Genomic DNA, 16,681 nt, shown 5'->3' with positions numbered 1-16,681 from the left:
ACCTGTGTACAAACAAGAAGAAATCGATTTAAGAACGTTATTCTAGCTATCGTGTTTCAAACATCAGCTGATTTTAGCAACTGTCCTTTATGAAATTCACGTTTATTTACTCACAGGAGGCTAGGCCTACATAGCGGAAAACCGAATGAATGAGACCTCTCTGCTGACAAGAGCTTCCTCAAAATAAAATTAAATGCCAGCAGAAAAAAAAAAGAGCTGAACTTTGCCTCAGCTGCGAATGACACAACACGGGGAAGTACCTAATAAACTAGACAAGGTTGAGAAGCGATGCTTTGAAATGACGAGCGATTGAACGAAACGTTTTTCTCTGAGAGAAAAAAGGACAAAAACTTTGCAGAGTTGCCAGATTTTCTGCCAAGTTTAAAAACCCTGGTCGATTTTCTACGGTGTTGGAGAAAAACACGGTTTGGCAGATTCACAAAAGTGTTTGACACATTTTTATTAATATTTTATTATATGAAATAATAATTGTGGTTGTGGCAGTGGCTTGTGTTGGGTAAGGGTGTTCAAAAAAAAAAAAAAAATGATAAACAAACTCACAAAAGTATGAGACCAATGAATTGCTTTTGAAGCGTATAGGCAAGTTAGAGCATTTGAACCAAAATTGTTTACTTAAAAATCGAACTCACTACAAAATCAAAGCAAGTGCTATTTGAAAAATGTTGAGTTGCATTTTAATTAAACGAAATTTTGTTCCTATGCAGTAGCGACGGAGATTCACGCAGAAAATTTCTTGTGAGTAGGCCTAATTATAATAATTTTTTTTCACGCTAGTTGGGTGCAAAATAGCGTCTGTTTCGGTTGACGTTTCGTAATCGTAATTTTCCACTAGCGAGTGGTTGGCCCTACTAGCTTCACCAGAGCCTCGTTAGCCTACTGGAAACATGTTCCAGCGTTTCCACGTCTGCACCGCGTTGAGGTGAGGTTACTTTTTGCAAACGTTTGTTGAAATTTCGTATTTTTGCTTTATATGGATTGGATTCAGTGATATCTAAAGAAGGGGATACAAAGGCTTTTATTACGTCTGACAATAAAAGAGCTTTTGTTTATCGTAAACAATCTCTGTTCATTGCAAAATGACTATTGGCACCAATAGTAATACGGTACTGCGCGGCCTGGATATTCACTAAATGCTCGTAGTTACTTGTTAACTCAACTCAACCACTCGTAGCTTATAGGTCTACTTGCTTTATAGGCTACCTAGCCTACTGCAAAGGCCACTTGTTAATGCTTTATTAGCTATGTTTTTACAGCAGGGCAATTGCTTCCCCTTGGTTACGCCACTGCGTATGCAATTGATGCTTTCGTCCAGGTCTGCAAATTCGAAAAAAAAAATCTAGGCCATGGGCCTACCTTCCTTTATCCCTAAAGTTTCGTTGTCCTGATGTTTTCAAAAGAGAGTCTGAACCGTCAATTAATTTATTTTTAAATAGCGATACAATTTGGTCAAGTTTTATTTTTGGTAGCATAAAAAGTAAAGTTAGAGAGTTGTCTTCTGCGGCGGTAGACATTATCTGATGGGAGATAGAATCATTACCAAACATACTTGAAAACTAGATATCATAATCTTACTTCTTCTTATTTGCGCTCATAATAAAGATGAAGTGGAGTAGATAAACATGCTGTAACTGTAGCATGTCATCAGACGGTTGCTTCCTTACAGTGTCTTAAACTTTCCCTCGTACTGCTCTTGACAACTGTGTGGCCAAATGGCCGAAGTGGATATTGCTCACTGACGCCACTCGGTGCAAACAAAAGTAGGCCTATACGGGCAAATTTTCCTTTTAAATAGCTTCAGCATTTGTAGTTCCGGAGAGCTCCGACTGAGCCTAAAGCTCTGTTAGTCTACTGCCGAGGTACGGTACCGCAAGTTCATCGTTCTCACTTCTCACATCAACCAAGAGTTCAACTCAAAGTAAGCAGGACAGTAAATTGCAACTTTGATATGTTTTGTTTGTTTGTTTGGTTTATCTTTATCCTGCATTGGCGGAAAGCGGACTTGAGCGCTATGCATCGGTGTACGCCTTCCGACGTACACCTGACCCACGCTGCAGCCGACGGCAATGTCTGTTTCCGGTTGTCTACTCTACTTATGACTTAAATTTGGTACTACCCATTACTCGAAATCGATCACTGGGTAGAGGCAATTATCGTAAAGTTTCTTGCCCAGAGAAACAACAGCAAGTGCGGGTGGCTGGAGTCGAACATGCAGGCTCTCGACTGCGAGCCCAACGCGCTAACCACTCGGCCACTGCTGCCGACTTGTGTTTTGCTGCTGAGTGCTGTTTTACTGATGTTTTGCCTTCATTAGGCCGACAGCAATGGAAAAATCTTTCATCTAAACTGCGATGATCAACAATAGCTAATAGAGCAGCATTTCTTAAACTGGGGTAAATTTTCTCGCTTTGGGGGGTAAATGAGCAATCTATCAAAATATCCACATCAGTTGACGGGACAGAAACTTTGTGCCAGCTGAAGGTAGGCCTATTGGTATTGTAGCTATAATTTCACCGCTTGACGGAGACAGCTGGAGATAATCTCAATCAAAACTTGAAGGATGACATCATCAGTCATCTTCAAAACTTGCAGGAGTTTGAGTTTATTTTCCCGAGATAAATACTGGCAGCATTTTGCTGAAAGTAGCGAGAAATTCTTTGGCAGTCGTCGCATTGAATGTAATTGATGGAATTTGTTACTTTCGTTTTTTAATAAATGAGTACCGTTTTATCTATTGGGGGTAAACCTGATATTCATCTTTGTTAAAAGGATAAAACATACAAAAAGGTTAAGAACCACTGTAATAGAGTATCGTAGCAAAACAAAACTGTTGTTAGGCCTACATAACATGAACAAAACAAGTGGGTAGTTGATAATCCCCACATTACAATGTATTGAACACGGATACAGTTATGTAACTTCAAACTACCTTCAATTAGCTACCAAATTACAATTCGGTTAATCACACTTCCGTCGATTTATTTATTTCTTCCCGACATGTGCAACAATTAGAAAACACAGAGTTGTATAAACTACATTGGCAAACATTTCCAAGTGGCCCTTGTAATGGTCTTCGGGCCACACTTACAACTGAATTATGTTCTGAAAATAACAACAAAGATCATGCAATGCTTGTTTGGGGTTGCACAACCATCAAATGATGCCCCGGGGCAGTGCCGGTCTTAGGTTTTTTCGGCCCCTGTGCGGAATATGCTTTTGCGGGCCCCAATCACAATAATCCAATTCAGTGGCGTAGCTAGGTACTTTGAAAGAGGAGGGGCGGCGGTGGCGGCGGGGGGTCTGGGGGGCCTCCCCCAGAAAATTTTGAAAAATTACTTTGAATTTGGGACATTCTGAGAGCATGTTCAACAAAAATTTAGGTATGAATATTACTGTGAAATGGTGCTGTCCGGTGGCATAGCAAAATGATAAGATCATGCTTTCTTTGGCATTTTTCGGAAATAAAGCTATGTCTCTACATTGTGTTGAGTCTGGATGCAACCTATTTCGTCTCCTGAAATCGTGTAACAAAATTAAATTTCGACTTATTTCGTCCCCTGAAAAGATCGAGAAATTTTGAAATGTTTGCGGCAACTCCGATCAGCGATTTCGGCTATGTCGTTTTTTTTTCTCGATCTTTTCAGGGTACGAAATATTCAGGCGACGAAATAGGTTGAATTCGTTGAGTCTCTATGTTTTCTTGTTACGAATTCCTTTGCTGAATTCACTTGTTGAATTTTTCCTTTGAAAATGACAAAATTACTGCATTTTCTGAGTAAATTGCGGGCCCCCTAATTTGCGGGCCCTGTGCGATCGCACGGTTTGCACATCCCAAAGACCGGCACTGCCCGGGGGGAGGGGAATGTGAACCGTGAAATTGCGATAGTCAATATAGGTCTTTGCACGTTATATAAGGAATGACGTAAATGTGATTAAAATGTGTATTGAAAGACATTAAGAAAACAAGGCCGTATTACATTTGAACAACCCCTACATACAGTACAATGAAGACTACAATGTCCACAGCGTAATGGTCTCCCACGCAGTAAGACTTGGAAAAATTTATATCCCAATAAAATCCATTTTGCTTGATTTGACATCAATGGCTCAGTTACCAGTTACCACTCAGCAATTTTTATGCTGTTTTAGACCAGATGTATCAAGCTTCACTCTTTTTCTTTCATTGAACACCCCTTGGTGATTTTGAATAATAGAAAAGAAGAAAAATCCCAACTATTTAAATGTCTGTGGCATTGTAGTTGCGGTCAGTTTTTTTCTTGCCCCGGCTGATGAAAAAGAGTATGGCGGCAGTTACCATGAAGCAGAGTGCAGTCCACGCGAAGCCGTAGCCCCACCAAAACCAAAAGAAGGCATAGAACGGTAGATCTTGTAAGAACATTGTAGGGAAGACGATTACAGCGATCAGAACAGCAAAAGCTGTAAAAAAAATAGTTAATTATCTTTAAAAAAAAATAGTTATGATCCTATTTATTTGAACATTTATGTGAAGTAAGAAAAACTGTAGGTATAAAAACAGCCCCACAGACATAGAAGAGTGTTGTATTTAACATGCAATAATGTATGTGTAAGTATATCATAATATTATATATAAAAAAAAAAATTTTCAGCAAGAAATTTTTATTCCATGCAGTTCAGCAGCGTTTCAGATTCAGTAATGATATGCTTGATTTCACATAGCGCTGCGTCAGAATGTGCTTCTCGGCGCTTTACAAAGCAGCCGTAGGCTACAGAGGCGAAACTGGGTAAATTATTACACGAATTCCTTCCATTGCTGAGTGCCAAGCAGGAATAAGTACAATTTTGAAACGTGTTTGGTATGACCCGATAGGGTATCGAACTTATGCCTACCGATTCTGAGGCGGACGCACTAATCACAAAGCTTATAATATTATAGGCTACAGTTTAGTGTCATTTTAAGTCGTACTGGTTGGTTGCATCATGTTAGGACATTATCAGGTGCTGGTCTTGTTGGATTGCCATCAGCACGCCAATGATTAATTGATTTGATCTTTATCCTCGGAGTGGGAAAGCTCCTTTGAGAGATTCATCCTGGCAGTTTTGCATACTTGTGGAGGCTTTGAATCACTGACGCTGGTGCTTCCTATCTCCTAAACGTTTTTTCTTAATTTGTTGTAGGCTATGATGCCGATGCGTAATTAACCGCCATGTAATGTGTCTTTCTCCTCTGCTTTGCAGTTTCATTCTTGTGCATTTCGTTTTTCAATTCATTGTGTAGATCAGTTGTTTTCAATGCAGATGTAGGCCTAATTGTAAAATCAGTTATTTTCGTTACTTGAGAAGGGCTAACTTGAGTAGGCTATGGCCGAAAACGTTCGTAGTTTATAGTTTTATGTTCACTCTAATATAGGCTATGATGTTAAATGCCATGTGGTTGCTTGGTTTTATCTGTCTATGGTTAAAAAATAAACCTGACCACTCCTGTTTACTTCAACAAGTGAAAAATAACTTTCTGATGTCATGCCTGAACTACAGAAAACTTCACCATGAAACTACGCTAAACGCCGTTGACCAGCATCAGTCGGTTCTAGGCACTTTAACAAGCAGATTTCTAATAATCCACGCGCGTATCCAATCCAATCACGAACCAATGAGATGCTACGTTATCTGTACGTTATCTACGTTATCTGCTATTGTGACCATTCCAGCATTCAGCCAGAGAAGTAATAATTACTTTGAACTTTGTTTGGTAATTACTAATTACAGAAGAAAAAAGAGCTATAGCTGAGGTGGGAATCAAACCCACGTCATTGTAATGACTACTACCGCCCTAACCCAATGCGCCAAGCCAACCGATGGCAAAGCGATGATTTAATTTAGCTAGAATTTGCGTTTTTCCTTTATTCTTCCCAAATGCAATCTTGATGACGTCATGAAAAGCGTAGCTTCTGATTGGTTCGTGCTGGATTGGATATCTGCATGTTAAAGTGCCTACCATCTCGTTGGTTCTGCACGCAAAATTTCAGTCATTTACGTTCACCACGGTTCAAGAAAATGACAGTGTCCCACTAGTCACCGGTCTCCTCTACTTCACATCCTTACCTCCAAGACACAGAGCTATTGCAACAATCTTGTAAACAATTCTCCAATCTCTTTTCCAATATGCAACACAGCCAGCAATAAATGAAACAACTGTAATTATGAAAGGAAGGACTATAAATGCTTGTACGAAGGCAATATAACCTGAAAAAGACAAGTGAAATCTTTGGTTCAAATTGCATTTAAAAGTTTAGTGAGTCAAGTAAAAGTGTCAAACGTTTTCATTTTATTGTTTGTTGATCTTTGTCCTATTTTTACCTCACCGTAGTCAGGGCTGTTGAGGGAATAATATGGGCCCGCTGTCACGCTGTGCCAAAAGAAGCCCGGGCTCCCAAACAAGACACTTTTAAAAAAAATAGTCAGACTCCAAAAAACATGCTGTGTTTTTTCTGGTTTTCTTCCCTTCAGGAAAGATTCCGGGCTTCTAAAATTATCACTGGTCCAAAAGTAGCCTATTCCCTTTCAACGCCATAGGCTACTAACCATAACTTAGTTATCCTTTCAAGCTACAGGTATTTATCAAATGACGTCTCATTGATGATGCTGTTTGCTCTTCGTTTTTGAAGTTGGCGAACGAATCTAAATGAGGCTTGAATACGTGGTTAATACAATAAAATACAACGACAATAAAATACAACGGAGTAGGCCTATATTACTTCACAAATGTAACAGCTAATAGGCCTACTTAAGACTAACATTTTCTTATGGTCTAATACTGTAGGTCAAAAGCAATTAGGCTAAGTTATTTATTGCTTAGTTAGGCTATTTAAAAAAATCCTCACTTCCTCTAGCAGTTGCGCCTTGACACGTCCAATCCGGTTTATCTTGCTCATCCAACGCCATCCTGGGACTTTCGAGGGAAGGTACAATAACACATTGTTTCCATAAACTCATATAAAATTTGAATTCTTCAGATTCATCGCTTATTGCCCAGTCTTCAAGGGACATGGACAGTATAAAGGCTATTATTCCGCAAAAAAGGTTAGCTAAGCCGATTAGCTTGAGTGGTCGAAGCCACACCGTGTCTACGATGAAAGATTTACCCATTTCAAACTCTAAATAGTATTAACGTTTGAATATGAATAATTCATTACATTCCAGAGCTGAAAAATATGAACGTATTCTGAAGTAAATTCTAGCAGTAGACTGTTCAAGTGGTAGCCAACACACAAAAAAGTTTTGAAATAAACAACCTTTGCCTGAGTGTAAACTGGCTTCTTTACTTTTTGGACTACCGACCCTTAGCCAGTGATGTAGGCCTAACTTTAGCAGAAGGTAATCGCAACGTCAGTCAGAAGATAAGTTGTTCACTGAAGTACCATAGACCTACTTGAATTCTACATTGCTTGGTTAACTTCAGTGGTGTTGCCTGCTCTCTTCTTGCTCACCGAATGACTGGGAAAGTACGTTACGTAGCCTAAATTACACTTCATGCCAATTTTTTGAAATTAACTTCCTAAGACCCTGCCAAACAAAATAGGCTGCACGCAGACTTCATACGATACGCTTTCCCATCGATAACGGATGAATGGAAAGCGTCTTTTGTTACTTCGACGATTCCATTATAATATTTATCGTGCTCACCAATCCGTGACTGACTCAATAACACCACTTCAACAAGAAAAATAGTGTTGACCATCATAACACGTTGTTTGTTTTGCAAAGGTAATGTTTGAAGAAATTTAGATCTAGAGCATGATTAATTGCAATCAATGTTCAATAACACAACTCTGGTAGCACTTCGACTACTAGTATCCTCACAATAACTATCAAAGTCTTTCCCTTACTTTTGATCAGTCAAGACAATTACACACGCTTTTGCTAGATGATGAACAATACAATATGTCGTCTCTTCCCGCTGTGTTGAAAAGTACTTTTTATAACCCACCAGTACGATGACGTCATAGAGTAGGCCTACAAGTGTCTTCTCAAACTGCTATAAAGTTCTCCGTAGGCTGCGCAACTCACTCAATTTCGCATCAAAACTTTTTCACGTGTCTCTGCTCAGAATCTTTTACACTGACTGAAAGCCATATTAAGCAATACAGAAACGATTGGGCTATTGAGATGATGGTTTGCAAGAGTGATGATTAATAAGCCGATGAGATCTGATTTAATTCCGGATTTTAGCGAAATGTAATTTTCAAAAATCACACTTTCCAACTGGGGAAAAAACTACGTTTTGCTGAAGTGGGAAATCATTAAATAAATTCTTATTGGCTTATTAGTCAACACTCTTGAAAATCATCATCTCATCTGAAACTTCAAGACAACTCTCGACTTTCATTTCACTGAAGAGATCCTTAAGATCAAAACATGGGCCTCTGTTCGCAGTTAAAAATGTCTTTTTAGACATTATCTTAAAAAAATATAACTTATAAAAAAAGAGTCAATAAGTCAAGTCATTTTCACATTGTGTGAAGCTACACTTAAGAGGTTACTGATATTTTTATATTCATAAAGTTAAGGTTTTGATATTTTGACTACATTCAATGTTGTGAATCGTTGTAGCAATGATCTTAAAACATTATTAGAAATGGTAACACCTTAATTAATTTCAGCACTGACAAAACCGCCTCAACTAAGTGAAATATGCTCTGCTAACTTATACCATGTGGTAGAACGGATCTCTCAACACTTCAAACAGACCTATAGGCTTATTGAAAATTGCAGCAGCATTTAAAATATTCTTCAGAGAGCGATTTAAAACCCTGACTTCAAGATTCTATTTCCACCACCACGCCGATGTTTTGAATCACGTTTTCTTTGCACACAGTTAGAGAAACTACAACATAGAAATAGGAAATACAATTTCATAACGTAGCATCACAACGTAGAGACTTTGCATCGACACAAGTAGGCTATACCAGATGTGGCCCTCGGTTGTAGGGACTGTCACAAACTTTCGATTCAAATGGTTGAAATCATGGACACGAAGCACTTGGCTGTTCGCAAATCAAAAAGCATTTAATGTTAAAAAAAGCCAAAAAGTTCAACTTTGAAGAATAACTATGTTTTGCTCCAGTTCACATGCCACTAAACCACACTCATGAGATTAGTCCATGCATTCGGCGCAGAGCGCAACACGTGTGTTAAGATACTGTAACAAAATATCACACCAAATGACTATAAAGTATGTCATGAAGTGATGGTTTTCAAGCTTTTGACGCATTGTTTTTCAACCCGGACGTTATAGTTTGGACGAAAATTTTGTTTAGAAAATATAAAGTGTGTGTGCTTGGGGTTGTCTGCCAAGATTGAATTAATGTTAAAAGAACTGATTTTGTTAGTTGAATTCTCACAGACGGTTCGGCCCTTTGTTAAAAAATGTTGGTGACCACTAATCTCTCAAAAGACAATGACATAACTTCATTTGGTCGCTGAAAAACAAAAAAAAAAAACGATAAGCTCAGCACAGTAGCCTAACCATTATGGCCTCTTTAAAATCAAACTTACCATATTCTTTTCATTTAAAATCTTCCACTTGCAAAGTTGACTAATTTGCATCAAAACTGTGCAAGTGAAAATTCCATGATCACTGTTTGACAATTCAGTATTGCACAAATCAAAAGGGCGATATAATTAGTTTTTGTGACAAATCAGAGCGATTCGAAATAAACGAACATAAAGCCGCATTTAATTTCCTCAGCCGTTGCATAAAATGCAACGCTAACAATATAAGCGATCCAAATCTGTCGCAGCGTTTGCAAAACAAAGATCTGAAAACAAAATGAAATAAAGATCTTTTATAAACTAGTGTTTAAAATACAGAAAAGTTCTCCTAAACACTTGCTCGGATGAGCTTTCGTAAGTTTATTCCTCTAAGTTGCGGAAAGCGGTTTGCATTTCATCATACAGCTGTTCGTAATCCCGCTTAATGTTAGCCTCGCCGTCCTTGACCGGATCTTTGAATTTCATCGAGGACAACTTGTACATGACGTCACCGAGATTTTCACGTATGATTGCCCACGTGATCTTGTTGTCGGATTGCGCGGTCGATTCCACTGACGTCTTCGCCATGTCGTAGAAAGCTATCATGTTGCGAATCATGCCAACAGTCTTGTAGAAAGGACAGTATCTGTCGTAAAGTAAATCAAAGAATGGCAGTTTAACCATACAACTTTAACAAAAAGAAATTCTTTCAAACAGCTTGCACAATGACTCCTAAGCATGGCTCAAACACGCGTCAATCGACAGCAGGGCATATGATGTAGGCCTACTACGGCAGAACAAAAGCAGCACTACCAGTCTACCACTGTCATTATTTTTGATAAAGAAGTTTTGCACTCAACAGCACATCAAAGTTGAGGTGTCGATTGGATGTGAAGAGAGAAAACGTAAGTTGTTGCAAAGTACAGTATCTCGTTATTGCAGATTGCAGAAAGCCTTGTAAGTGTGGGGTCACCTTTATGGGCTTCACTTCAAAATCAAACAGTAACAAACAATTAACCATTTCCCTCCAACAAGCTAATTGTGATTGAAACAAAATTTTAGCAGTACCTGTCATAGGCTGAAAATCCATTCTGCTGCAAAAAGTCGTCCTTGAGTAGCTTTGCGACCTCTAACGTTATTTTATCAGCCTCAGCCAAAGAACTCTGGAGAGAAAATATGAGCATTGGGCAACACAAGCAAGAAAAAAAGTTGTAGGATATGAGTAGAAAGTAGCAGTAAAATCGTAGCAGAAAAATCGTTGAAGCAGTAAAAGTTCAAAAATTGCTTATTGGTCAAAATCTCTTGGGTATAGACTGAAACACAAAGCAAAAAGAAAAAAAATATCAAGCCTCGGTCGCTCTTTCTTGTACAGCATAGAATTTTTGTCACAAACAAAAATTAGTGCAATTGAATTCGTGGGTGCTGTGGAGTACACAAAAACATCAACGTGTCACAGTATATAAAGTTTTTCCAGATTATTATAAGGCATTTTTCTTTTATTGGATTGAATACACACTACATCCTACCATACAAGCTCGGATTACAAACGCTTGTTTACGAATGAACTTGGAAGCAACTCTAAACAATCCACTTAGCCTACCTTTCCAACAAGTTGAACGATTTCTGATAGTTCTTCTTCTTCTTGCAATATCTCTTTCACCTTAGTTCTAAGTGGTACAAAATCGCTGAAATTTTTGTCGTAGAACTCGTCCAATGATCTGAGACAAAGAGAAAATGTCAAAATTGCAAACAACACGCACTTTACAAGTGAAACAATAATGTAAACGGCAGAAACTTAAAAGCCGATGATATATTGTGCTCAGAATGTAATAAGGAACATGGTAAAACAAGTAACCAGTTGAGGAAATGTGCATTGCAATACCTGGTGTAATTTGAGTAGCTGATGAGCCAGTTGACCGATGGGAAGTGCTTACGTTGGGCGAGCTTCTTGTCTAACCCCCAAAACACTTGCACGATGCCGAGAGTAGCCGAGGTTACTGGATCGGAGAAGTCACCACCGGGAGGTGATACACTGCAATGAAGATAAAGTGATTGAGAGACTCAATGAAGCGAAATTAATTGCATCCATTTCTTCAGACCACATAGGGGACGATAGATAATAATTGGAGATAATTATAGATCCGTGTTCTTTGCATCGCTTTTGTGGCATTCATATTCATCCGCCTACTTTCTACGCTTTTGTGGCATTCATGTTCATCCGCTTTCTTTGCATCGCTTTTGTGGTGTTCCTATTCATCCGCTTTCTTTGCATCGCTTTTGTGGGATTCGTATTCATTGGACAAAACGCAAAGTTAGTGTTTGACAATAAGCAATACGATTTTCAAAACAGTTACGACATGTGAAAATTAATAAGATGCGTGAACGGTTGTTGATTGTTTAAAAAGAAAGAGTACGCAAGCACTAAAGTCGGCAAACCGGTGTTAAATAAAAAATTGTTAACCCTCTGAAAATAATTCACATCCTACAAAAGCATGAATACCAAAAAAGTCACAACTCACGCCCCAACAAGAGAAACGCTTCCTTCGCGCAGTGGGCTTCCCAAGCACGTGACTCGGCCTGCTCGCTCGTAGAATGAAGCCAGTCGGGCACCGAGGTAGGCAGGATAGCCGGAATCAGCGGGCATCTCTGCTAAACGTCCGGAAATTTCACGAAGAGCCTCGGCCCATCTACAAAAAGCATAGAAAATGGATTTACATCGTGAAATCGTCGCTTCGGTCTAGCTTTATGGATTCAGACCACAGTAAGGTCCTGTAAGCGAAGGAAAGCTTACCGAGACGTTGAGTCAGCCATCATGGAGACGTTGTAGCCCATGTCACGGAAATATTCCGAAAGTGTAATTCCTGAAACAGAAAAAAGAAAATTGAATTTATAAACCATAAGATTGATCGAACGTATTTTAAGCTAACACAGGAAGAAAAGTTACTTCGCCATCCCACCACGGTTTGTTGCAATTAGTAGCGATGGACGTACAAATTGTAAAACTAACATTATAGAAAGTTGATTCAATGGTCAAAGCAAGTTTTTAGCCGCCTTTAAGCGCACGTGACTTTGCTTTTGGGAAACATTATGCTAAAATCGATGAAACATCGAAGCTTTGTTAGTTGATGGTAAACTTTGCACCCTCATCCGATGTGCAAGATATCAAATAAAAACTTTCACTGAATATATGAGCACATAAATGTGAAACTCTTCAAAATACAGTATGCGTAAAAAAATGATCAGAAATCAAAATGTTGGAACCACCTGTGTAGATGGAGGCTTCTCTGGCAGCGACAGGCATGTTCGACGTGTTGGCTACCAATGTGGTTCGCTTCATGATTGATTCCTGCTTTCCGCCGACTTCTACTTTCAGCTGCAAGTTGATATATAAACTGGTCAGTGGTCAGGAGGGCAGGAGACATAAGACTTTGACATGGTATAGAGAAAAAAAAAACGCTGTCTAAACGTAGTCAAACGTAAGAAACACACATATTGACAAATCTTCAACAGAGAGTTAAAAACTTTATAATATAAAATCAGTCACCTCAGGAAAGTCTCTCAATACTTCTGACATCTCATTGCCACGCTCTCCACAGCCGACGTAGACAATGACGTCACTGTTTGAAAACTTGGACAGAGATTGTGAGATGACCGTCTTGCCGCAACCGAAAGCACCCGGGATGGCTGTTGTGCCTCCTTGCACGCACCTGGGAATAATGGAAGTAAATAAATGCTTTTTTGCCCGAAGTAAAGCGATTAACTTGTAACTTTAATAGAAACTTGTATCACTTGGCGTATTAGTCAACCATAAAATAACTTTTTAAAGCCAGAGCATATAATTTCTAATGCAATCTTCTTCTTCAACAGATTAATCATGTTGGATAAGCTGTGATCTCCCTTATAAACTCTCTCCATTTTGTTCTGCTTTTTGTTTTTACTAATACTTACAAATATAAGAAATAAAACTGAACACATCTCGTATGCCCACTTACGGGAAGAGGGCATCCAGCACACGTTGACCGGTAAGCAAGGGGTAATTCGCAGGGAGTTTCTCGACACACGGTCGAGGCTGTCGTACCGGCCACACTTGCACCATCGAGTACTTCTTTGCAGTTCCGTCAAAGTCGACTTCCAACACAATATCCTAAAAAAAAAACGAAAACACTTCATTGTTAAGCTACAGAAACGACCAATAGGGCGGTGACAATTCAACACTACAAATGACTTCAAATCTATACTACTGTGTTCTATACTGCTTGGTTCTATACTGCTGGGTTTTATACTACTGAGTTCTAAACAGTTCTTACGTCAGCTTTGTACGTTCCGGGTTCAGCGATGTATGTGATTCGACCTTGGTTTTTTGGAGGCAACATGAGCCTGTGTTGAATGAGTGAATTTTCTTCCACAGTTGCGTATATATCTCCTCCGGTGATGTGGCCACCAACCTACCAATGTAATACGTTGCATAACATCACAAGGAATGTGGGACAAGTGGCAAAATATGACACTGCAGTACACTACCAGTACATTATCGGCAAATATAAGCCAGTTTGATCGTTAAATGGGCTGTTCAATATAATTGTTTGAGAAACTAAATAAAAATAAACAATGACTGCAGTGTGCAAACCAAATACTACACAGATACAGTACACAGCATCAAAATGTCAGATATATAATTATTTTTATAATTTGTAAGGCATTACAAGTGAAAAGATATAGGATGTTTTGAAGAAATCAAAGATTACGGAAATTTAATCTATCTGTGGTACCTTGAAAGTTTTAACAGGCATAAACTCCCAATCTGCGTCTTTGCTGAGAGCTGATGTGTTGATACCACGAGGAATGTAAATAGATTGAGTTTTTTCCAAAATATCTTCTAATGGACGTTGAATTCCATCATAAGTTGTATCTATAAACACACTAACTAGTTTAAGCATACATCACAACGCATATCATTTTTGAACAAGCATACAATACGTGTAAATTACAAAAAAAGTGAAGAGTTTACAAATATTGCAACACAAATGGATCCGTTGAATGTCAAAAAAACAAACTTACGCAGAATTCCTGGGCCCAATTGAACTGAGAGCGGTTTTCCAGTTCTCAAAACTGGGTCTCCAACAGTCACGCCAGCTGAAGAACGAAGTTGCTAAGGAACGATATACAAATAATGCAGTAACAAAAAAAATTTGGAAAAGATTCTAATATCATATTTTGATCATCTTTTTTAAAAATACTTAAACAAAGTGACAAAGCTCTAAACAAACAAAAGTTATGTTAAGAAAAAAAAAGTTTAAACAAAACATATATGAACATGAGCAAAGGATACAGGTTTCTTCATACACTTGAATTGTAGCTCGATCGCCATCAAGTCGAATGATCTCTCCCACAAGTTCAGAGTGGCCAACCCTTACAAGCTCATACATAGCTGCTCCTGACATGTGTTCAGCTGAAACCACTGGTGAAAGAAATAGCAATAATAATGGTACATAGCACTACAGTTACTGTGAAGCAAATTAATTGCATGATAGACAGCACTCAAAAAATGTCTTAGTTGTGCATGTTCTAACTAAGAGAATAACTAATAACACTTTAATTGCGAAAGGATTAATGTAAGCAGGGCTTTAGAAAGAAAATATTTTGGAAGGTGGCCTATTCCTTAAAACAAGTATAAATCCAAGGTAAAAATGAAAATCAATGACCTAGCTTTACAGTTGTAGCTGCATGTTGAGTTAAATACATGAAAATAAAATTTAAAAATGACACAAATAAATTTTGTAAAGTGGAGTGGAAACATAAACTGTTAGTAACCGATATAAACTTTATGTTAGAGGATACTTAATTACTTATGCAAAGTGGTGCACGAAAAAACGGCATAAAACTGTGACAATCCCAGATGTTTTATCACATACTTTCTTATATAATCAACATCATCTATAATAATGCTTTCATTCAAAATAAAAATGCAGTTATGAGAATTGAGATTGTTTAAAACTGATTTCAGAAAGATATATCATAACAATGGGCTCAGGTATGAAGGTGTGAGATGTAGATCAAAATGAAAACAAAAAATTACAATATGCTATACAACTGTTTTAAGGTACACTTTCCAAACCTTATGTTTCAGGTATATAGCCTACAATGCTGTGTTCACAATGTTTAACATTCGATTTTGAGACTATCTGCCAAAGCTGAACTAATCTTTCTGTTCAGCTCATAGCTTGTGGTTTGTCTGATCTGGGCTTTTTATTTGGGATGTTATGTTTATATGCATTGCACAAAAATTGTTCTTTATTGAGAAACTAAGTAATTAGTCACACAAAGTTGAGTTGCATATCGCATGGAAAAGTTGCTTACAAAAAAATGTTACATCAGTATTTGAAAGTTCATAATACATCTTGACAAAGCTCAACAATTATTTATATGCTTCACTGAGTAAAAGCTACGGTAAAAGGCTAGTACCAGTAATACATTAGAACATATATATATATATTTGCAATAATTATGTACGGTGCAATATTTTGTATATATTAAACAAAAAAATTAGTGACAACTTACCAGGCCCAGAAACACTGAAGACTGTACCAAGCATGCCCTCATTCTCAACATCTTGAATCTTAGGTAATTTACTGAAATCTTGCTTCATATTGACTAGTTAATTAACATTAAATTCTGTAAAAATGCAGGAATCATTGGACAAGTTGAAAAACTGACAAGTTAGACAACTTGAAAAACTGCCAAATCAAGGAAAAAATGCCAAATGTTTGAAGGAGTTGATCAACATAAAAGTGTCACTGTCAGATAACGTTGTTGGATTTTTTTTTCAATGCAAAAATAGCATTTAGCCTATGTAGAAGGAGCAATTTACATGATATACACAAGGCTGAGTATCATACATTCATACTCATCACAAAACAACAAACATTGTATTTTGCTAACCACATATATACTTGTTGCCTCCACGATAGCCATAAAGACTTGGTAGTGAGGTTGAGGTGTAGCAAAAATTGAGAGCAAATGTCACATGTTTCGCTTATGACAGGTGCCAGTTGGCATATATATTAAGTATCGCACCACTGATGAGTTGGGCCCCATAAGCGAAAAATGTGTCTATTGCTGTCATTTCTTGTTAAACTCGAATCTCGAGAAACAT

General features: G+C 38.0%; 2 protein-coding genes across 2 annotated transcripts; both read right to left on the bottom strand.

Moving 5' to 3' along the window:
- Positions 1 to 2,802: 2,802 nt before the first annotated feature.
- LOC145774631 (transmembrane protein 47-like) lies at positions 2,803 to 7,191 on the bottom strand. The gene is made up of 3 exons (XM_082585918.1): positions 6,879 to 7,191; positions 6,100 to 6,240; positions 2,803 to 4,455 (listed from the first exon to the last, which is right to left on the bottom strand). Exons 1-3 carry the CDS (start codon positions 7,141 to 7,143, stop codon positions 4,256 to 4,258), a joined length of 606 nt encoding a protein of 201 aa, XP_082442044.1. The 5' UTR covers positions 7,144 to 7,191; the 3' UTR covers positions 2,803 to 4,255.
- Positions 7,192 to 8,850: 1,659 nt separating this feature from the next.
- LOC145774074 (V-type proton ATPase catalytic subunit A-like) lies at positions 8,851 to 16,202 on the bottom strand. The gene is made up of 14 exons (XM_082585224.1): positions 16,087 to 16,202; positions 14,858 to 14,986; positions 14,587 to 14,661; positions 14,298 to 14,437; positions 13,836 to 13,973; positions 13,521 to 13,672; positions 13,073 to 13,235; positions 12,793 to 12,901; positions 12,320 to 12,389; positions 12,048 to 12,215; positions 11,411 to 11,560; positions 11,129 to 11,246; positions 10,597 to 10,691; positions 8,851 to 10,174 (listed from the first exon to the last, which is right to left on the bottom strand). Exons 1-14 carry the CDS (start codon positions 16,172 to 16,174, stop codon positions 9,910 to 9,912), a joined length of 1,860 nt encoding a protein of 619 aa, XP_082441350.1. The 5' UTR covers positions 16,175 to 16,202; the 3' UTR covers positions 8,851 to 9,909.
- Between the last annotated feature and the right edge of the window lie 479 nt (positions 16,203 to 16,681).

This window comes from Aplidium turbinatum, chromosome 7, assembly GCF_918807975.1.
Source record: "Aplidium turbinatum chromosome 7, kaAplTurb1.1, whole genome shotgun sequence".
Classification (NCBI taxonomy): Eukaryota; Metazoa; Chordata; class Ascidiacea; order Aplousobranchia; family Polyclinidae; genus Aplidium; species Aplidium turbinatum.
Note: the sequence above shows the minus strand (reverse complement) of the source record. Positions and strands in the feature narration are given on the sequence as shown.